This window comes from Apodemus sylvaticus, chromosome 10, assembly GCF_947179515.1.
Source record: "Apodemus sylvaticus chromosome 10, mApoSyl1.1, whole genome shotgun sequence".
Taxonomy (NCBI): domain Eukaryota; kingdom Metazoa; phylum Chordata; class Mammalia; order Rodentia; family Muridae; genus Apodemus; species Apodemus sylvaticus.
The window spans coordinates 106,248,691-106,271,056 of record NC_067481.1 but is presented as its reverse complement, the minus strand read 5'-3'; the positions used below and the strand labels follow the sequence as shown (position 1 = coordinate 106,271,056).

At 46.2% G+C, this 22,366-nt stretch overlaps 1 protein-coding gene across 4 annotated transcripts in view; it reads right to left on the bottom strand.

The window, feature by feature from the left end:
- The window catches only part of Snx29 (sorting nexin 29), a 397,982-nt gene that overhangs the window by 162,473 nt on the left and 213,143 nt on the right, over positions 1 to 22,366 (bottom strand). For all 4 annotated transcript variants that reach the window (XM_052197693.1, XM_052197692.1, XM_052197691.1 and 1 more), the window contains one exon: positions 1,849 to 1,955. In XM_052197693.1, the coding sequence (XP_052053653.1) occupies positions 1,849 to 1,955 (107 nt within the window). The remainder of the gene's footprint in view (positions 1 to 1,848; positions 1,956 to 22,366) is intronic.

Below are 22,366 nucleotides of genomic sequence, written 5' to 3'. Positions count from 1 at the left end.
TTAGAGTCATTCTGGTGTATCCTGAAGACCAGCTAAGAAATCCAGCCCTGTGGACTGAGCAACTGCTGGATTGCTGAACTTTTCATTAGTAGACAGCCATTATTAGATTGGCCCACAAAGACTTGAAGTCACTATATATAACAAGTCCTACTTACGACAGACGATAAATTCATTCACTCATTCACTCATTTATTTACTCAGGTCTGCTCCCCCGAGATCCCTGACTAATACTGCACCCATACAGGTTTGCACGACCCTGCAGGGGAGAACTGTTCCCACTGAGGACTAACTAGGAATTCAGTAACCTGGGCTCACTGCCACCACCCAGCTCTGTCTCAAGACCCCGCTGGGAAAAGCATTTGCACAGAGTTGTCCTGGACCTGGTTTCGATCCTTCCTTAACAGCTGTCTTGTCAAAGTGCAGCTGCCTTCCCCCAAGCTCACCAGAGTTAGAACTCAAGCTGTGTGTATCATCACTGCCCTTCTCTTACTTAGGAACCAAATAAAAAAGCACAAGGAAAATGGTGACTTGTAGCTGGAGGTGTGGCTCAGCAACAAAGCTGTGCTGCTCTCCTGACACCCATGCTGTGGTGGCATGTGTAACTGGCACCTGTACACACACACACACACACACACACACACATGTACACACATGTATACACACAGACAACACACACATATTGCATACCACATACCATACACACATGCTTGCATACACACATACATACACACGCACACATGTGTACACACACATGCACACACAGACAACACACACACATATTGCACACCACATACCACGCACAAACTACAACAAAACATACCACAAACACGCTCACACATTACAACACCACAACATACCACACACATAGACAACACACACATACCACACACCACACACACACACACACACTATAACACAACATACCACACACACACACACACACACGTGTACACACACATATGTGTACACACATAGACAACACACACATATACCACATACATACACACTACAACAACATCACATCATACCATATACCACCACCACCACCACAAGAGGCTTGTAATTGACTCAATGTTATCTGATATGGTTATCTGATATGGTTATCAAATGACCATTCATTACCTAGATAACATGCAAATGGCAGGTAGTATCACTCTAGACTTCATCTGCATGTATGCCTCAGGCCCATAGGTAAACCAGTCTTTGTATGTTATCTTTGTCATGTTCTTCTATGGGGAACACACAGCTGAACCAAGACACCAGCTTTAAAGAGGTTCAACAGGCAGGGCTCGGTGGGGAGTCTGATGGATCACCAGCGAGTTCTGCCGCCTCCTCAGAAGCCACTCTTCTTTGCTACCTTACATCTTTCTTCAACTGCTCCTGTGCTCACCTGAGCATAAGTGTGGGGTCCAGAACAACCCTGAATGACGACTTTAGGAAGGCCATGCTCTCTTGAGCCAGGTTCTCTCCTTGGCCCGGAGCTTACCAGCCAGGCTGTTCTGGCCCCTTGTCCCTGCCAATAGTCTGCAAGAGCGAGCCGCCACGCCCAGCTTTTTCTTTTTCCCTGAGTTCTAGGATGCAGGCTGTTCATGAGGGTCATCCAGCAAGCTCTCTCTGACTGGAGCTTCTCTCAGGCCCAAGTCCTTCTGTTTTAATCCTACATATTCATGTTCCCGCTCCTACTCACTTGCCACAGAGCTCAAGTGTTCCTAAGAAATGCTGTCCAGAGAAGCCACTTTCCTTCTCTCCCAAGTACTCTGGGTCATCTCTCTGTGCTCCGCCTTTCTGGCTATAGCAGGTGGGGCCTCCCTTGGCCCACAGCAGAGCAGTCAGCATTCCAGACCTTACCTCGATGAGCTTCCTCTCGTAGGAGCTTGCTAGTTCTTCAGCAACTTCCCCAGGCTTCTGTTCAGGGACTGTGACTTCTGCATCAACATTCCAAAGACTAGGTACAACTTTGGGAAAAGAAAGACACTCAGGTAAGTGTTTTAACATACATTGGAAACTACACTCCCTCATTTTAATACATGTATTTATTTCATTTATTTAATATTTATACACACATGTGCACATATGTATAATTTCTCCAGAAAGAAAGGTCTTAATAAGAAATACATAATTTCAATTACAATTAGAAATTACAATTAGTAATTATGTTAGCACTACAGCACTTTTATACACATGCATCAAAACAAGGAATGTTAGGGTCTTCAAGGTGTAAGGTTATTGGAGCTCTGCAGAGTTGGAGACTTGACTGTTTCACCTTAGAAGCCTTGGGGGAAGAAGAAATGTCTTAGCAGCACACAAGCTTGTGCATACAGCTTCCATGGTGGCCAAACATGTTCTCACACAAAAAGAAAACTTATTCCAGGAGGTGGTGCCTACCCAGTGTGCTGGGAACAGGGGTGCCAAGCCCCAGGCTGTGCTGAGAACAGGAGTGCCAGGCCCCAGGCTGTGGAGTTTGAATGGGAATGCCTTCCTTAGACACATATATTTGAATATTTGGTCCCAAGCTGCAGGAGCTGTTTGGGAAAGACTAAGAGGTGTGGCCTTGTTCAGGAGGTGTGTCGCTGGGGATGGGCTTTGAGGTCTCAAAAGGCTCTAGCAAATCCCAGTGTGCACTCTGCCTCCTCAGTGCAGATGCAGGTGTGAGATCTTTTTTTGTTTTTTTGATTTTTTCCAAGACAGGGTTTCTCTGGCTGTCCTGGAACTCACTCTGTAGACCAGGCTGGCCTCGAACTCAGAAATCCGCCTGCCTCTGCCTCCCAAGTGCTGGGATTACAGACGTGCGCCACCACCACCCGGCGACAGGTGTGAGCTCTTAACTATTTCTGTGCCCATGCCTCTGCCCTGCCATCACGGACTCTGTCATCTCTCTGCACCATAAACCTTTCTAAGGTGCTGTGCTCATGGTGTTTATCATAGCAACAGGAAAGTACCTAATACAGAAGCAGAACCAAGAGCCATCTGTAAAGGCTCCTTAGATGGACATCCAGCAGCCTTGAGAAAATCTGAGACTAGTGCATCGTTGTTGCAAGGCCACGCTAGGGGCGTATGGCGCCCAAGCATGCTTATCCATGAGCACCATTTTTGTACTTAAGACCCAATAATGAAGAAGCTGGGACTGAGCTGGGCAGCTCAGTGACACCCAGAGAACAAGAGCGCAGTGCTGACAGAGAAAATGCTCAGTGGCCTGTCTCACAAACACGGACCAGGCTCCATTTCCAGCACAAGCTGAGAGGTCAAAGCCCTGAATGCCTACTAACCATAATGCCATTATACTGAGGCAGGGCAAGGCCTGAGGTAGCTGAGGTGACAAGGAGCAGCCTGCAGAGCTGAAGTGGAAGCTGGGGGGGGGGGGGGGGGGGGGGATGGGCGGGAGTTCTAACTTCACGTGACCCATGGCTGAGTTTCAGACAGTCAGTGACCACATACGTGGCCTTCAGCAATGGTTGGGCAGCCAGCGGGAGAAGCAAGGCCGTAGGTGACAATGAAATGCCCTGGGTTCTGGAGCTTTAAGTTGATGTTAACCACCACAGGCGTGACCAGCAACACCTAACACTTGAGTGACTTGAGGAAAGCTAAAAGGCTCCAGTGAAAGATGATTCACAGAACATGTTCATTTAAATTCGTCTCCTTTAAAATGTGAGTTATCTTTGTCCTGAAGAAAAGGGAAAGTTGTAGAGGAAACAAAACAACAAAAACTACGGAAGCTGAGCATCAGGCCAGCAAAGAAGTCAGGGAATCCCAGCCCTGGATAGGATTTCGTGACACACAGCAGAGTGCACTGTGACTCAGGTGGAGTAACTCCCACAGGGCCGGCCAGGCAACCAACCGACCAACCCGCAGCCTGAGAGGCAAACAGAGATCAAAGCCCACACGGGCAAAGACAGTCAGAGTGGCTTCAGAAGGGCTCTGGACGCTAACAGTGGGTAGGTCTGCACTGAGTGAGTTACGGTGCCTCACTGAAAACAGGGAGTTGGGGTCAGTCCACAGTGAACTTGTATGCAATCCCAGCATTCCAGGCTCTTAGAGGGGCTGCAGGGGGAGGAGGAGGAGCTGTTAGCAGTATTCCCAACTCTTAGTTTAAAGGCAAAATAAAAGTCTGTATGAGAAGGTATAAACTCCTGAAACAAGTAGACTCCTAAAGTTAGCAGCGGGCAGCAGGGGAGCTCGCCTGAGGAAGTAAATGACAGGAAGCTAGTGTTTGAATGCAGGATTCCCTATGGACAAGGCCCATGAAACTCAAAAATGATGAATAAGCAGAACACCAAACAACAGGAAGCAGAAGGAAAAGGTGAATACAATCTCCAGTGGAAACAGGCTGCCGCGTGGATGAGGCCATTTATCTGATGCCTTAGCATATTTACAGACACTACAACACGGCCACAAAACTACTATATGACAGTGCCAAGGCTGGAGGTCAGCTGCAGATGTGTGCTTTGTGGGTTGAGGGAGTGAAAGCAAAGGTATTCCTCATCTTCACACTGAGTCATCAAAAGTATTTACAAATGATCTACCCACAGTCCAGAATACAGCCAGTCTCCAGCCACTCAGTGCCAGTTAAAGAATAGAAAATACAGCCTAACTGCAGCCTTCTAAGGAGCCCCAAACACTTCCTATTCCAGAGCCCGCTCTTTGTGCTCTTTGTTAGAAACTAGGTAAAAGGTCACATTCCAGAGCCCACCCGTTGTTCTGAGCTAGGCAAAAAGGCCTTGAATCCTCACAAGGTAACTGGAAATGAGCTAAGCTTATCTTGTTTCTGTAAACTGCTTACACCATTACCCCTATCCAGGAGTGCACAAAGCTATAGACTCCAAGAAAATAGGAAACTAATTGGTCCACTGAGCGCAGGCTCTGATAATTTTAAACTGATTGGCCTAAAAACTATGGAGTGGGACAAATCAACTGGCTCGCATTTTGCAGGCTCTCCATGCTAAGGAATGATTGGTTTGTGATTCACGGGCTTTATTGTAAACTTATAAAAGCTGTCGCAATTCGGCACTCGGGGTCCAGAATTCTGGAATAAAGAAATCCTCCAGTTATTGCATCGAGACTGTCTCTCGCGAGTGATTTGGGTGTTGCTTTCCAAGGTGTGGGGTGCTGGGCGCCCTCGGTTTTTGGGGGTCTTACACCAGCTGCCAAACACAACACATTTCCACTGTCACCACTGTTCCTTATAAAGGCCTTGCCGCCAGGCTCCCTGTCAGCCTGGCTTTCCCTATCTCCACTGCAATCAATCCGCTTTTCAATCTATTGCTTGGTCTTCCATCTATAGCTGGCAATCAGTAAGTGATCCCTGAGGCAGATCAACAGCTTCCTGAGTCTAGTACTCTTGCAGGCTGCGCAACCCAACTCTGACCCTTTCTCTTGGGTGAGGTTTTGCTTTTTATCTCAGTTTTCGCCTTTTGGCTTTATTTGAAATTACTGATACCAGGCATTATTGTCTCTCCTTGGATTTTTAGACCTTGATCACCAGTCTAGTGAGGTGAAGACCCAGTAAAAGGCTGTGTGGTCCTCATTCAGTCCTCCCTGGGCCTGGGAAGCCCTCAGACTACAGGCATCAGATAGTCCCCCTTCTCCATTCATGGGAATGGTATATGCTGTCTTCCATACAAAACCTCCAGCCTCTCCTGGCATCCGACTTGAAGTGCTCCAAATTAATTCACTTTTGCAATCAATTCTGACCTCAAAATCCTTTAGATACTCAATCTTAATTCAGGTGACCAACAGTATCCTAGATCCCAGTATTATTTGGAATCTATAAAAATACTGCAAGCTGCCCTGTACAGATTTTTGACTGGTCTCCCCCATATACTGTGTGAATGTTCTGTCTTTAAGTTACTATTGATGGATCTGTAAGTTTGTTGCAAAGTGAGAGCCAGACCTAGCAGGAGGGGTGGGGAAGCAAAGGAGTAGGCTAGGGCAGCAGGGGAGCACAGAATGCACTCACCTGCACGCCCCCCCCCCCCCATCTGCAGCCTCACTCAACACCAAGCCAAGCTGCGATCTAACTCTCCTAAGGTTTGGATCATTTGCTTCTGCTGGCTCCTGCCTCCCAGGAGATTTGATTCCAAATTCCAGAGTCTGACTCTTGAGCTGCTATGTCCTCTGGGCTGCTGTGCCCTCCATGTGGACACCAATGTGCTTCTCTGGCTCCTGCCCTGCTGTACCTCTGGCCTGCACCCAGAGACATCTTTTCTCTGCTCTGCCCAGTTCTTTCCCCTCCCGAGGACTGCAGTAGTCCTGCCTGCAGCAGCCTGGAGTCTTTCCTCTGTGCCCTGACTCCAGCTCCGTGCTCTAGCTTTCTTTATGCTTAAAGTAAAACTATGTTCGATAAGTAAGATTTATAAGTTCCTAACGTCTACTCAGGTTCACAGTAATATTTGTCTTTGTTCACTTTAAGATTTAGAGATTTGTTATAAACTAAGCCATGGGGGGAGGGAAGGGGGAGGGGGGAGGGGGGAAGGAAACCTCAGTATTCCATAATGGTATAAAAGGATCAGTAAAGTTGCCAGTCTCCCTAAGGACTGTATCTATGAATAAAAGTTTTAGTTTGATACTAAGCTTCAATTCAAAAAGTGTTATTTTTAAAGCTCAAACTTAAAAGGGATATTTTTTAAAATCCTAATCTAATAAAAACTACTAACTCATTGTAAACTGTCAAAGATGATTACAACATTTAAGTTAATGATCAATTGCCTTATAAATGACAGAAGCCTTTAATGTATTTAGTGCTGCACTTCTGGTCATGCTAAGGACTGATGTACCTGATTACAGGATAAGCTTTATTTAGCCTCCTATGTATGTATGTTTCCAAAGTTATGCCTAAAACAGTAACAGGAACAAGCAGAGTTTTAGTTTAAATATACTTAATAGATAGTGATCTTCCAACTTTTCAGGGAACATGGCTTGTAATGCTTAAGAAAAGCTTCCTGTGACAGAGATATACCAGCGCCTGGAAAGCCGCCCTTAGGTCTTCCCCAAAGAAAATGGTGATCACAGAAGAACTCCACCTGGAGCTGGCCAGCCTTGGGCAAAACACTGCCCTTTCCCTTACCTGCCACCAGGACCCTGCCCCAACCGTGGACAAGCAGGACATTGGAGAGTTGATTCCCCACTTTGCCTAGACAAAGTAGGCTACTCTCCCCAAGTTCCTCCACCACAGCAGAATCTGTCACATCTTGTGGGCCTGGCAGCTGAAGATTGACACTAACTACCCTGGGACTTCTGCCCCCACGACCGTGGAGGAACCTAGGATCACTGTATAGGTAGCTGGTGAGTCTTGATCACAGATATGAGGCAACTACTAAAAGAAACAGTAAAACATAAAATTCAAATAGAGTATTTGGGGGAGTAAGAAGTGTAGGAGTGTGGTAGGGCAAGACCGCTTTAGTTTTTGTATGATAAGATTAAAGAATACTAAATTACAGTGAACCTGTGTTTCTAAACTTGCTATGAAACACAGACTCAATTCTTATAAACTAAGTCATGTGGGATTGTACTCACTACAGATACAAACACTTAACTTTGAAAAGGGACTTGGAAAAGCTGGGAAACACTGGCAGTGGTGCAGCCCTGCAATCCCCACACAGGAGGCGGTGCACCCTGCAATCCCCACACAGGAGGTGGTGCATCCTGCAATCCCCACACAGGAGGTGTTGCACCCCTACGATCCCCACACAGGAGGCGGTGCACCCTGCAATCCCCACACAGGAGGTGGTGCACCCCTGCAATCCCCACACAGGAGGTGTTGCACCCCTACGATCCCCACACAGGAGGGGGTGCACCCTGCAATCCCCACACAGGAGGCGGTGCACCCTGCAATCCCCACACAGGAGGCGGTGCACCCTGCAATCCCCACACAGGAGGTGGTGCACCGTGCAATCTCCACACAGGAGGTGGAGGCAAGCACATCTGGAGTTAAGTTCACCTCTGGCCACAGAGCAGTTGAGGCTGGGTGACTGTCTCAGGACTGTCTCAAAACAAGAAAGAGGGCAGGTGAAGGGGCTCACTGAGTGATGACTTCACAGCCAAGCCTGTTGACCTGAGTTTATCCCCAGAACCCACATGACAGGAGGAGTGCAGAGCCCTACAGAACACACACACACACACACACACACACACAAACTGAAATAGTAACAGAGTTAGAGCAGATCTTATTACTGGAAAAGTCAAGGGCCCCTCTTGGGGCTCTTAGTCTCATGAATAAAAGCATTTGTCAACTGAATTGGAAGTGAGAGGGGTATCTTATTAGAGATTAAGAGAAAAGCAGCTGGTGAGATGAGCAGGCTGTTCATCTCAGCAGCTACCCAGAGAAGAGTGGGGGGACAGAAGGACAGCAGGACAAACACCCCGAGTTAGGCAGGGCTCAGACACAAGGCTGCAGGCAGACAACATGTGTGGGAGGAATGGTTTAGAGAACAAGAAAGCCACGGGTGTAAGGAAGGGGTGCTTACAACAGAAATAGAAGAAAGGAAAAGTTACACTTTCTGAGTAGTTCAAAAGAAGCAGGCCACTCTACAAAGGAGCATGGCTGAGCTCCTTAAGAGACTGAACTAGGGATAGGAATTCTGGGAAGAAAGGCCTATCATCTCACTAAAGAATTGTTCCTCTGCCTCTTTGGTGTGGCTTACAGCAAACCCATCTTTCTAGTAGTGGCCCCTTGAGCAGGCCATGGGTCCACCAAACTGGACTAACTCTAAATGAAGGATGCAAGGGCATGTCTCCACCTACAAATGGATTCCATTCTTTAACAGCAGAAATGCCAGCGGCAGAGCAGAATCCAGAGCTGTTGATAACTATCCAGTGTGTGTAGTCAACAGCCCCTAGGGTCTGGCACCCCAAATGCCCTTTAGGTCTTTGCCTGAGGTATCTCTCTCCACATCAAGACCTTGCCTATTAAGATATGCCCCTAACCCATCTGAGCCATGAAGCCACTGGCCTTCTTCACCCCACTCCCTCGGGGTTCAAGACTGAGTATACTCAGCTGGGCAAGGCAGACATGAAAATAAGCTTTTTTCAAATTTGAGTCAATGTTGGCCTTTTTGGTTTCTGTTTGTGTGTTTGGTTTTGGTTTTTAATTTTTTTATGAGCGAGAAAGAATAGAAGCTGGGTGAATAAGGAGGTGGGTAAGAAACATTATGATCATAATATTTTGTATAAAAATCACAAAAAATAAAAAGTTAAATTATGTTTTGTTTAGAACATGTATGCATGCATGTGTGCACAGGCATACATGTGTGAGTGTTGTCAGAGGATAACTTGGGGTAGTCCGTTCTCTCTCCATCATGTGGGTCCTGAGAAATGAACTCAGATCACCAGGCTTGGTGACAGGCACTTTCACGCACTGAGCTATTGCCATGGTCTAGACCTTCAAGGCTGGGGGTAGACTCTGAAAAGCCATGAAGATTTCTCATAGACCAGGTGACCTTCTTCTGCAATGTTCCAGCCTCCTGCTGGCCTGGTTTAACTCCTACAGCTATGCAAGCAAGTCAGATACTTTACTTCTTTGTGCAATATAACATATAAACTGAGTCCCAGTGTGCCATGCCTTTCTCATCAGCCATAGCCACTAATGTGGCATCTTAAACTACTCAACAACAGAACACTATAGACCTTAAATTCTACTGAGATAAGAAGACCTCACAGCAATTAACACACCACATCTCTAAAGTACAAGGACTCATGCATCCACAGTAAAGAAGTCACTAATCAGGTTAGTTATTGAATGGATATCTTTTTGTACACTGTGTAAAGATTGTCTCTGTTCAAATCAGAACAAATACTGATTTCTGTTCCAGCAGAGATCTAATTACAATCCAGACTTTGGTACTGTTATTCCAATTGTTAAGCAGCGCCTGCATCATACTTTGTAAATATACAGTCTCTCTCAACTTATGATGGTTTTAATAAAAAGCTGATGGCCTATGGCAAAAGAGGAAAGAGGCTGAAGGCACCAAGGTGTGTGTGTGTGCGCGCGCGCGTGTGCGTGTGTGTGTGTGTGTGTGTGTGTGTGTGTGTGTGTGTGTAGATGAGATTGATCAGATGAAGAGGAAGAAGCTGGCCCCATACTAAAGACCAAGACAACAAGCCATGTGGCAGACAGAATAAGCCTAAGTAAGAGCTAGTTAGGGACTAGAATAACCAAAGGCCTGAACCTATTCTAAATAAATTCCAGTCTCCATGTCATTCAGAGCTAAGGTGGGTATAGAAAGGCCTTGCAGTAATAAGTCACCACTCACCTCCCTATCGCCCAAGCTGGGATGTGGTGAGGCCAGTTATGTATCCTATGGAGTTACAATATAATATCCAATATTATTGCTTTGCTTTTAGTCATGTCAAGATGACATCATCAGGGCAGGCGAGATGGCTCAGTGGCTAAGAGCACTGACTGATCTTCCAGAGGTCCTGAGTTCAATCTCCAGCAACCACATGGTGGCTTCACAGCCATCTGTGGTGGGGATCTGATGCCCTCAGAGATGGAAATGGAGACTGAGGCACAGAGGGCTAAGGCTAGATGCTTGAGGTTCAAGATTAAGCTCCTCCACTCACCAGTGTAACGTTTGGCCAAGGTTTTCAAGTGTTCCCTCCCCTGCTAGCTAAGGAACCAGAGCACATATACAGGAGGCTTGTGGGGCTGTTTAAGAGATTAAAATAAATTAAATGGAGTTCCTAGAGACTCCAAACCCTAATCCTGACCCTGTGTACCTGATCTTGGAACCTCAGCTCTTTCCAATGTCCACACTGTCCTACTTACTCTGAGCCAGCATCCCCTGTAGTCCCAAATGGGCCACTTGTGTCCCCATGCTGGGGCATCTATTGAGCCTTCATAGGACCAAGGACCTCTCCTCCCACTGATGCCCGACAAGGCACCTCTGCCACACTTTTGGCTGGAACCATGTGTACCCCTTGGTTAATGGTTTAGTCTCTGGGAATCCTGGGGCATCTGGGTGGCCCACATCATCTTTCTTCCCATGGGGCTACAAACCCCTTCAGCTCCTCCAGTCTGCCCTCCAACTCCTCTATTAGGGACTCTGTGCTCAGTCCAATGGTTGGCTGCATCTGCCTCTGTATCTTCAACACTCAGGCAGGGCTCCTCTGGAGACAACCATACCAGGCTCCTTTTGGTACACACTTCTTATCATTAATAATAGTGTTGGGGTTTGGTGACTGTTTCTAGGATGAATCCCCAGGTAGGACAGCCTCTGGGCGGCCTTTCCTTCAGTCTCTGCTCCACACTTTGCCTCCATACTTGCTCCTGTGAGTATTTTGTTCCCTTTCTCAGAGGAACCAAAGCACCCCCACTTTGGTCTTCCTTCTTCTTGAGCTTCCTGTGGTCTATGAATTATAACTTGCTTATTTTGAGCTTTTGGGCTAATATCCACTTATCAGTGAGTACATACTATGTGTGTTCTTTTATGATTGGGTTACCTCACTCAGGTTGACACTTTCTAGTTCCACCCATTTACCTAAGAATTTCATGAATTCTGACCAGGTGGTGGTGGTGCACGCCGGTAATCCCAGCACTCTGGGAGGCAGAGGCAGGTGGATTTCTGAGTTTGAGGCCAGCCTGGTCTAAAGAGTGAGTTCCAGGACAGCCAGGGCTATACAGAGAAACCCTGTCACAGAAAAAAAAGAAAATCCAACCCCTCCAAAAAAAGAATTTCATGAATTCATTGTTTTAATAGCTGGATAGTACTCCATTGTGTATATATACCACAATTTCTGTATCCATTCCTCTGTTGAAGAACATCTGGGTTCTTTCTAGCTTCTGGCTATTATATAAGGCTGCTATGAACATAGTGGAGCATGTGTCCTTATTACATGTAGGAGCACCTTCTGGGTATATGCCCAGGAGTGGTGGAGCTGGGCCCTCAGGTAGTACTAAGTCCAATTTTCTGAGGAGCCACCAAACTGATTTCCAGAGTGGTTTTACCAGCTTGCAATCCCACCAACAATGGAGGAGTGTTCCTTTTTCCCCACATCCTCTCCAGCACCAGCTGCACCCTGAGTTTTTCATCTTAGCCATTCTGACTGGTGTGAGGTAGAATCTCAGTGTTGTTTTGATTTGCATTTCCCTAATAACTAAAGATGCTGAACATTTCTTTAGGTGCTTCACAGCCATTCCAGTTTCCTCAGTTGAGAATTCCCTCTTTAGCTCTGTACCTCATTTTTTAATAGAGTTATTTGATTCTCTAGAGTCTAACTTCTTAAGTTCTTTGTATACAATGGATATTAGCTCTCTACTGGATGTAGGACTGGTAAAGTATTTTCCCAATCTGCTGGTTGCCATTTTTTCCTATTGACAGTTTCCTTTGCCTTACAGAAGTTTTGCAGTTAAAAAAGATGATTTTTGTTCAGAAGAAAGGTGAAAAGAACTTCACATAATTAATGTGAAAATTATGAAATATGTCCCTGGTCCAGGGACTTGTCCAAGGACAAGTATAATGGCTGAAACTGTAGAGATGCCTACAGCACAGATAGGAAAAAGAAATAGCCATGAAACTCAAGGTCATGGCAAAGTATACTGCGCTTCAAGGCAGAAAAGATACATTTAGAAAAAGAAATCTTGTTGAAAGCTCTTCCTTATGAATTCTTAAGAATGACAAAGGGTCAGGTCACAGCAGAAAGAAAACAAGGCATCACAGAACAGCATAAGACAGTACCATGTAGCTGCGCCTCCTAAGAGGGCCCCAAGAATAGAGTCAAGGAAGGTGGGTTCCATGTAGCTGTGCCTCCTAAGAGGGCCCCAAGAATAGAGTCAAGGAGGGTGGGTTCCTGTGGAGAAGGCTAGACCATAGCGGCCACACTGACAGCATAGATAATGGTGGCTCCAGAGAAGGAGACTGAGGCCAAGTGGATATAGAAAAAGGATGGGGAGTGGTGGGAGGCATTTTGTAGAGTGGTGACCTGGCCAGAGAGCTCTGTTAGATCAGTGGCTCTCGAGATGAACTGTGAACACCCTCATGAAAACTACTAAGAAACAGAGGGAAGAACGGGGTGCTAAAATGCAGAATCCTGGGCTTTACTTGTTGGCTATTAATTTGTAGGTCTGAGGGGAGGTCTAAGAAGCAGCACTGTAATTACTATCAAAGGTGATTTCTACACACACAGTACAGGAGCAGAACCTGATTTAAAAAAAATATCCCAAAGGCAAAACAAACAAACCTGGGAGTAGGCCTACTAGTCAATACTCCAGAAATAGGCAGAGTCATGATTATGGCTCCAGGCAATGTGGTGAGGCTGGTGACTAGCGCATGTGGAAGTTGTGCTGTCTACCTTCATGTCTCCTGGACTACTGTGTGCTCTGAAAGGAAGCTATCTGCCAGCTACTAGCCACCAGATAGTGGCTGCTGGAGGCTAGCCTCCCATTCTGTGTGAGATGTGTGTGGCCACAGAAGTTGGAGCTGATCCTCTGTGAAAATGGAGATTATATGATCTACATTTTACACCAAAGCAGAGTGGTCTCTGCTTATGTGTAAGGGTATTCCTGTTATCAGTGGACAAAAGTAGAGGAAGAAAGAACCAAGTTAGGGAATGCACTGGGAGATGGGGACAAATACATGTCCTTGACATAGTGGTTTACAACAGAGGAAGCAGGAGGAGGGTATGCTGGGCATGCCTTGACACCTGTGGTCCGCAGAATCCACCAGCTAAGAGTGTTCTCCATGGTGGCTGGACTTGTCAGCTTGGTTAGACTAGTAGTACCACTGGGTGTGTTTGTGATGGGTATTCCTGAACGAATTCTATCAGGTGTCCTGATCTTATCAGCATAACTCCTTGATGGGTTTGCCATATGACAACCTTTTGGGAAGCAGTAAAAAATTAGAGTATGGGTCATCTGGAGAGGGCACGGCTCTGGGTTTGTGACTCTGGGCTGAACTTATCCTGGGCTTTTCCTGTCCCTTTTCTCGGCCACCATGATGTGAGCCACTTGGTACCACCAAGCCCTCTTGCCATGGTGCACTGAAGCCTCTGAGATCATGCACCTAAACACATACTTGCTCCTTTAAGTTGTTTTGCTCCTGTGCTTGGTCACAGCAAAAGACAAATATACCCACTTAACTATGTTCTATGAGAAAGCTTGCAACAAGGGAGATGAGAGACCATGGTCCTGCACCTTGTCACTGCTGGTGTCTCTCAGCATAGACCACCACAGTGTCACAGCAATAAATAAAATGGGAATTTAGCAGTCAGGCACAACCCTCAACAGGATGTACATATCACACTCCTCTCCCAAGGTTCAGGGATCTTTGCTGAGGAGCAGAAGGAGGCAAAAAGATTGTAAGAGCTGGGATGACCTCAAGGAAATAGTGGTTTTTAGACACAATATGGTAGCTGCACGTATAGCAATAGTGAACATACACATAAGACTCAAACTAGGCAAGATTCCAGCAGAAAGGGGAGAGGAGTTACTTTCACTTGATAGATTCTGGAGAGAGAAGAAGTCAGCTTTCTTTAACAGTTGAATGGTGGTTGGTCAGCCACACTCCAGGGTAAGCCCTGTCCCCAGGAGAAAGCAACATGAATTGTACTTAATAGTCTTTAGGCTGTTTTTTTTTGGGGGGGGGGGGTTCTTGTTTTGTATTTTTAAGATTTAAGTTGAATGGAGAGGGAGATGAAGGTGGAGAGAGCAGATCTGGGAGGAGTTGGAGGGTCAATGTGATCAAAATATATTACATGAATTCTCAAAAAATTAATTATATTTTCATTCATTTAATAATCTATTTATTCTACACAACAATCCAATCTTCCCCTCCCTCCTCTCTTCCCAGCCCCTCCCTCTCATCTTACCTCTCCCCATTCCATCCACCTCCCATTCTCCTCAGAAAGGAGAGGTTTCCCACAGATATCAACTCCCCTTGGCATATCAAGTTGCTTTAGGATTAGGGGCATCTCCTAGAGTAGGCAAGTCTGTCCAGTTAGGGGAAGGGACCCAAAGGTAGGCAGCAGAGTCAGAGACAACCCCTGATCCTGCTGTTAGGGGACCCACATGAAGACCAAGCTGTATTTTTTAACAGCACTCAGGAGGCTGAGGCAAGGCTGTCAGAAAGTTGAGGTCACCATGGATGGATGGAGGGTGGATGGATGGATGGACTGATGGACGGATGTTGGGGGTCTATGGATGAGGGAACACTCCAAACCACCCAGCATAATTAGAGGTGATTACAACTTGAGACAGACAGAAAGAAGACTCTACCTTGGCCTATGTCAACTAAGCCAACAGAACCAACACTGCTCCTTCAAGTCAGGGCAAGTAGGTCGGAGCCACCATGGCCATTCTGGGCTTTGAATGATTCCCACATAAACTCAAGATCTCAGTGCAGTAAGAAAAGGACTGTGACATATTGGGAACAGTACCATGATAGATGGCAAGCCAGAGGCTATTTCAAAAAGCCCACAGAGATATTCTTCCCTAAAAATCCTAATTATGTCTAGGAACCCAAAGTGCAGAGCCCTAGGGGAAGCAGAGGGCAGGAAAAACAGGAGGAATCTGGGGAGGGGTCTGTGTCACACCAAAAGCCACAGTGCTGAGCCACCTGACACCCACTTGCCAGTCTCTGTAGGTTGCTGCAGCAATGCAAGCTCAGCACGTGAATACCAGCCGGACTCCGCTGACAGGCAAAGAAATGACTTCAGGTATTACATGTTAGATAAAAAACAACAACAACAACAACAACTATCTCCACACTAAGCACCTTCAAACCCTGAAGCCACGTGTGGTGTGGCCATTTCCTCCCAAATGGGTCTAAATCTCACAGGACAGGGTGCACAGGTGAGATGCAGCTCTCCTCAGCGACCAGGACACAACAGCAGAGATGTATACACAGCTCCTGACTTACAGAGGCTCCCCCACAATGTATTCTTTTATGATGGCACAAGAACAGCACGTATTCAACAGAAGCTATACTTTCCATTTGAATTTGAATGTTTTTCCACACTACCCTCTAGTGTGGCCTTCTCTTCATGCTGGGTGGTGGCAGTAAGCAAAGTTCTGGATAAGGTTAAAGATCCAGAGAAAGGGGGACAGCATCAGTACAGTGCGGCTAAGCTGTAAAGCCTGGTGCGCTCTATTTGGATGTAACTGCTTCATAAGTTTGCCATTTATATAATTCATAGCCAAAAATCTCTGTAAGTCCAATGTATCACTATGTTGGCTTATCAACTTGGCTGTTGTAGGTCAGTGTCATGGGTCCCATGGGAACCACAGCAGGCTCCCCAGCAGAAGGCTGCCCTGGACCAGTGGGGAGCCTGCTAGCCCACTACCCGGTTACATCTGGTTGGTGGCAAATGAGTAAATAGATAAGGCGACAATTTCTATTGACAAGGTTTGCAAAACTACTGGTTAGACTGCCAACGCTACTACTGCCAAAGCTAGACGAGCTAGAGACACCTGAGAACAGGGAACTGCAGTTGAAGAAATGTAAGTAAGCACAACCCAGCAACAGCTCTGTGCGGCGTTTGCCCGATTAATGACTGATGTGCCAGGGCCCAGCCCACTGTGGGTGGCTCTGAATACCTGAGTACAGTCCCAGCTATAATAAAGACTTTCAGTTGGCTATGAACTATGTCTGAGTGGTCATGTCTGGTGAGATCTGCAAAACAAGTTTTTCCTGTAAGGAAAGCATGGCTTTCTGACTGATTCTGAAGCTGTGCTGGAGCACTTAGGTGGCGCCTACCTGAGGCCCCATCAAGCAAGCATTATAATTAGAGCCACTAATAAACTACAACTCTGGAAGGGAAACCAGGACTGTTCTCTCTGAGAACCGAAAACTGTCTATTCAAATGAGCTAACAGGAGCGAATGGTGAGAAAGGCGAGTGGGGTGGCAGGGTGAGCGCCAGGGCTCGCACAGTCCTCCCTGCTAACTCTCCTGCTGCAGAGTGCTCAGAGACAGTCTCCATTTAGATCATATGCTAGGGTCCAAGTCTGCACTGAAAACTTCATTTTCCTTCCAAGAAACCCTCTATTGTGTACAAGTGGTTTATATATGATTATGTCAGTTAGCACCAGAGTTGATGGAGACTAGTGAGCCAGCTCGCTGGGTAAGGGTACTTGCTAATGTCTGATGCCCTGAGTTCAGTCCCTGGGACTGAACCCACAGAGTAGAGCAGAAAACCAAATCCTACAGAGTGTCCTCTGACCTCTACATCCATGGTCTGACATCCCCTCACAAGAATGAGTAAATATATGTAATTAAAAACTTTTTTTTTAAAGAACTCTAAACAAACCCAAGATTCAGTGAAAACTGTTTTTACAAGGGGACAAGGAAAAAGAAAAGCTACTATTTAATTACAAGTACCCCAACAAGGGCTGGAGAGATGGCTCAGAGGTTACGAGCACTGGCTGCTCTTCCAGAGTTCCTGAGTTCAATTCCCATCAACCACATGTTGGCTCACAACCAACTGTAATGGGATCTGATGCCCTCTTCTGGTGTGTCTGAAGACAGCTACAGTGTACTCACATACATAAAATAAATAAATCTTTAAAAAGCAAAACAAACAAACAAACAAACAAACAAAAGTGCCCCAACAGCCTGATGTGTTGTTCTAATAGCAAAATCTTGCTTGCAGTAAGTGACATTACCAAGCATGAAAAGAGACTTTAGGTGTACAAGAGGCAGACAGCAGGTGGTAGAGCTATTGCAACAAGAGCTCAGAGAGGATCGGCAAAGCCGCCTGTCCAGCACACCATAACAGCTCTGTGACAACCCCACCAGTCTCGGGGTCTGAGCTCAGGCACATAGGGGCATGAGTTTCAGAAGGAGAAATAAATATTTAACTTATTTGCCTACAACTACATGTGTAGACACATGCATGCATGAAGGAGTATACCTGCACCAAAGGTACGGAAAAAAATGTCAAGAGTGTATTTCCATGTTCCATTCATAGAGTCTGTGCCCAGAAGATTTGAGAGGTGACGGGTACAGGGCTGCTACTCCCCTGGGCTCTCACAGACACCTGCTTCTCCAAGAATGAGAGCCTGCCATACCGAGTGACCACTCTAAGGTTAAGATAGCAGGACAGGTACGTAAGGGAAAGCGTCATGTGACAGGTGAGCAAAAGACTTGTAGGTTTTAAAGAATCGTGTGTGTGTGTGTGTGTGTGTGTGTGTGTGTGTGTGTGTGTGTGTGTTTGGCGTCTGAGTGCCATGGCATATGCATGTTTCACAGCACGAGTGTTGGTCCTTGGCTTCCACCTTTGAAATGGGTGTTTTTTTTTTTTTTTTTTTTTTTTTTTTTTTTTTTTTTTGCTTGCTGCTGTTGAGCACGCTTGCAAGCCTGGTGGTACCTTTGGGGGATTTCCTAGCTCCACCTCCCACCTGTCTGTATCAATGCTGAAATCACGAATACATGATACAGCAGCTGGCTTTTCCTGGGTTCTGGGGATCTGAACTCAGGTCTCCATGCTTGCTTGCACAGCAACATTTTACCCACTAAGCCATCCCCTCAGCCCAATGTGTGGTTTTTAAAGAACATAGTTATTAAATACCCATCAGCCATTTCACCTGAGGTTGACTCAAAGCCAACTGGCCTGGAGGTGAGCAAAGTAGCACCTTCCTAGGGGTTCCCCAGGGTGTTCTACTGCGATTCTCACCATCCGTCCTGACAGAACCCTACTAAGAGTGTTCTACTGTGATTCTCACCATCCATCCTGGACAGAACCCTACAGGAACAGCCTCCTTGGGAACAGGCTTGTGCAGTGACAAAGTTTTATGTCCTACATAACCCATCTGACTCTTCAGCACACCTGCACAGTGGTTCTCCTGTTTCACAGAGAAGCACCCTACTGTGATGGATACTGAATAAACCCACTCAGGTCCTGGGAAGGCAGAATCAGGCCTTAGTCAAGTCTGTGGACTCTTCTAAAGAGATCACCTATAACTAAACCCCATAGCTATTCAACCTAGTCTAATGCCCTACATGTGTCTCCCCAAAATAAAGGACTCAAGTAGGGCACTAGCATCCCTGAACATATCAGAAGCATCTATATATTTTCTTTGTATAGGGGTGTCTGGGAGTTGCATGAATATGTACCTGCATATGGAAAATCGCCTTAGCTATCACTTCTCAGGCATCTTAGCTACTTCTTTTTTGAGACAGGGTCTTTCCACAGGCTCCGAGCTTACCAGGAATGCTAGGGTGGCTGGCCAGTGAGCACCAAGGACTCGCCTGCCTCTTATTCTGCACTACTAGGATGTGCACGAGCCAACTGGGTTTCCTATGGACCTCACAGCAGCAAGGAAGATTTCCTTTGTGATTTAATGTCTGAGCTACCTCCCCAGCCCATGAATCTTTTTCTTCAGCCCAGCAAGCCGCAATCACATGGCCGTTTACTCCAAGCTAGGCAAGACCTCTCAGAAATACAGAGTACCACTCAAAACAAAGGACTAGAAAACACCAGTGAACAAGGAAATAAATATGGAGATTAATACAACTTTTTGATACACTGTTTTCATTAAATCTACCAGCCCCAGAGCGAGCTGGCTACTAAGACTAGACTATCGGCATTCAAAGGAGACCCTGCCTCAGTGCCTAAGGTGACAGAGCAATCAAAGATGGCTCCCACCATCCACCTCAGGCCTCTACATGCATATGCACACATGTACATGTGTGCCTGAACATACACGAAAATGGGGGGAAGGGGAGCTATTATGTTGGTATACTCCCACTGCCTTGCTCAAGTCTGCCCCTCCTCCCCTTGCTGCTTGTAGCTGACATCCACCACGACCTGCTCAGCAGCCGCACTGACATACTAATGTCTGTCTGCTTCCTCCCTGAGTGAGATCAGCTGGTGAAGAGGCAATCAAAAGGAGAGAATGCCCTCGTTTTCTGCTGGGCCGGATTTGATTCGGATTCACTAGTAATAACAAAAGCCAGCAAAATCAGATATAACACAACTCCTGGGACCCATGCTCTCCCCGTGGGGCTGAGCTGACTAATGCTCTCTAACCACTGAAGGAGAAAGGTCATTCATTTCCAGGGTAAAAGTCAGGTATACACTACCATCTCCAACACTGGCAACACTCAAGATTGAAGGTGCCTCCAGAGCTCTGACAGCTTCCTCTGCCTCCCAAAACCCGAGTCTAACACAATCTCCACCACTCACATGATACTCTCCTGCTACAGCGCTTATACAAAATAATCTGTTGTCTGGAACATTTGTGCCCAGTTCTGTCACACCACTGACTCTCCCAAGACCAAGTCCAGCCCAGCACCAGGGAATCAGGCCAGCAGATGAGGGCTAACAGGGCTCCCAGGTGAGCCTGGAGGTGGAGCCCTCCTATGGCTCCTACACCCCAGCCTGCCACTGGCTAGGAAGGAAGGGAAGCAGACCCATTAGTAACAGCCGACATGGAAGGAGAGAGAAATGAAGACAAAGGTGAAAAATCAAAATAGACAGACAGATCCAGAGACAGACTGGATCCTTGTAAGACTAGATCCTTGGCCATCCACGTCTTGATCTGGACAAACCTCTTATCAAATATTATATCATGAAACACTCCTCTCATATAAACCATATTAGCTGTTTGCGGAGCTTCTCTACTCAGGATTAAGCCACACATCTTGTTTTGTTTACAATAATGAATTGTATGGGACAGACAGACAGACAAGCACTTATGTTTAATAACTATCAAATCCTCTTGAGGACCCACATAGTTTATAAAATAGTAATTAAATCCTTATTAATTTTTCTAATCTGATCTAATTTTAAAACCCAGTGGAAAATATGAAAAATCGACATTTAAAAAAAGCAAGCAGGGACTCACACATACTGCACAGAAAAATTAAGGAAAAAAGATATTTTCCACAAGAAAGGCACAGAAATGGTATCAGAAATAAAAAGTATATAATATAAATATCTAATTTTAAGTAGCACATTTTTTAAATGTCACAAGCACAATAGCACCCACCTATAATCCCAACACTTAGTAGGACAAAGGAGAATGTTTAGTTCATGACTAGCCTGTGCTAAATAACAAGACCTATCTTAAAAAGAAAATAAATAAAACTAATTACTATTAGAATAACTGAGGTTGACAAAAATGTATTCAACTCTAAAACCCAAGAGAAGAAGCAGAACAGCAAATATATTTAGAAAAAAAAGAAATAAAACCAAAGGTAAAGTTTAATTATTAAGAACTGAGGGAATGCACACACTGCTTGCAGAGGTAAGAAGCATGCCAACATGGCTGCTGTGTAGATGCTGCTTTCTGGAAAACATGCTTATTTTCTTTGTGAAGAAGAGCCCTGAACTGTCTGCCCTGTCTCTTGCTGTACCCAGAGAACTAATCAGGACCCGTCCACAAGCAGAGCCTGGGAGCCACTGCACCAGCACCAAGAATCCAGTCACGGGCAGAACGGCCTCTACCTAGGGAAGCATGAGATGCTCACTGTGTGGACATTAAGACTATTAAGAGAAAAGTGTTTGATGACAGAAAATGTCCAGGATAGAATCTCCACTGAAATGCACGAATGCAAACGGCAGCCCAGGACAACCCTCACCCCCCAGGGAGGCACCCTGCACTCAGAACCAAGACCAGGAGCAGGCCTGGCACCCTAGAGCGCCATGCTCTGGAGGCAGAGCGCCTGGCAATGTCAGGTGGTTTCTGTTTCTCTGAGTCTCAGTCCAACCTTTGGAACAGAAATAGAGTTGGTGGAACATCAGCACTGGTAGGGTTTAACTCCCCACTGCCTGCTGGAGTCTGAGGGTTCAGACACCAGCCCATGCACCTGGGGCAGAGGGCATCTGCAGTGACTTTCTGAGCCTCAGTGCACTGCCAGTGCAGCCCTAGCTCCTTTCCTCTCTGTTCTCTCCTGTGTGTGCACCAAACACAGATACACTGGTGAGGGTCTTAGCCACAGCGGCATGGAAGATAAAGCAGGAACATAGGTGAAGCGCCAGAACTGCTCACCGGCTCTGGGCAGCCTACATGAGTTTGTCTCTCTATGGAGAATACGTCACTGTTCTAAGCTACTAGGGCCATATCCTTGTTACTAGCAGCCAAACCATGTCCCCAAACCCTGGACCCACACATATGCCATTGTCACACTTGCTGTGGTGGCTTACAAACTGCATGCCTCAAAAGCATCCATCAATAAGGCTTCTGAGACATGGTAAGCAAGAGGGTGGCTTCTTGTTTCTTGCTTGCTTTCATCACAATTGAGGTTCTGAAGGTTTTTCAGGTAATTTAAAATTTAAGAATGTCCAGACAGCCAAAAGAATTGGAAACATCCACATTTACAGCAATTTCAAAACACACACAAAAAAGGCCCCATGTCCAAGGCCAGGAACGAGGAGACTTGAGAAGACTACGGCAGCTTTCCCACCCCCAAGCACCGGTGTTCAAGCAAACCTTCACAG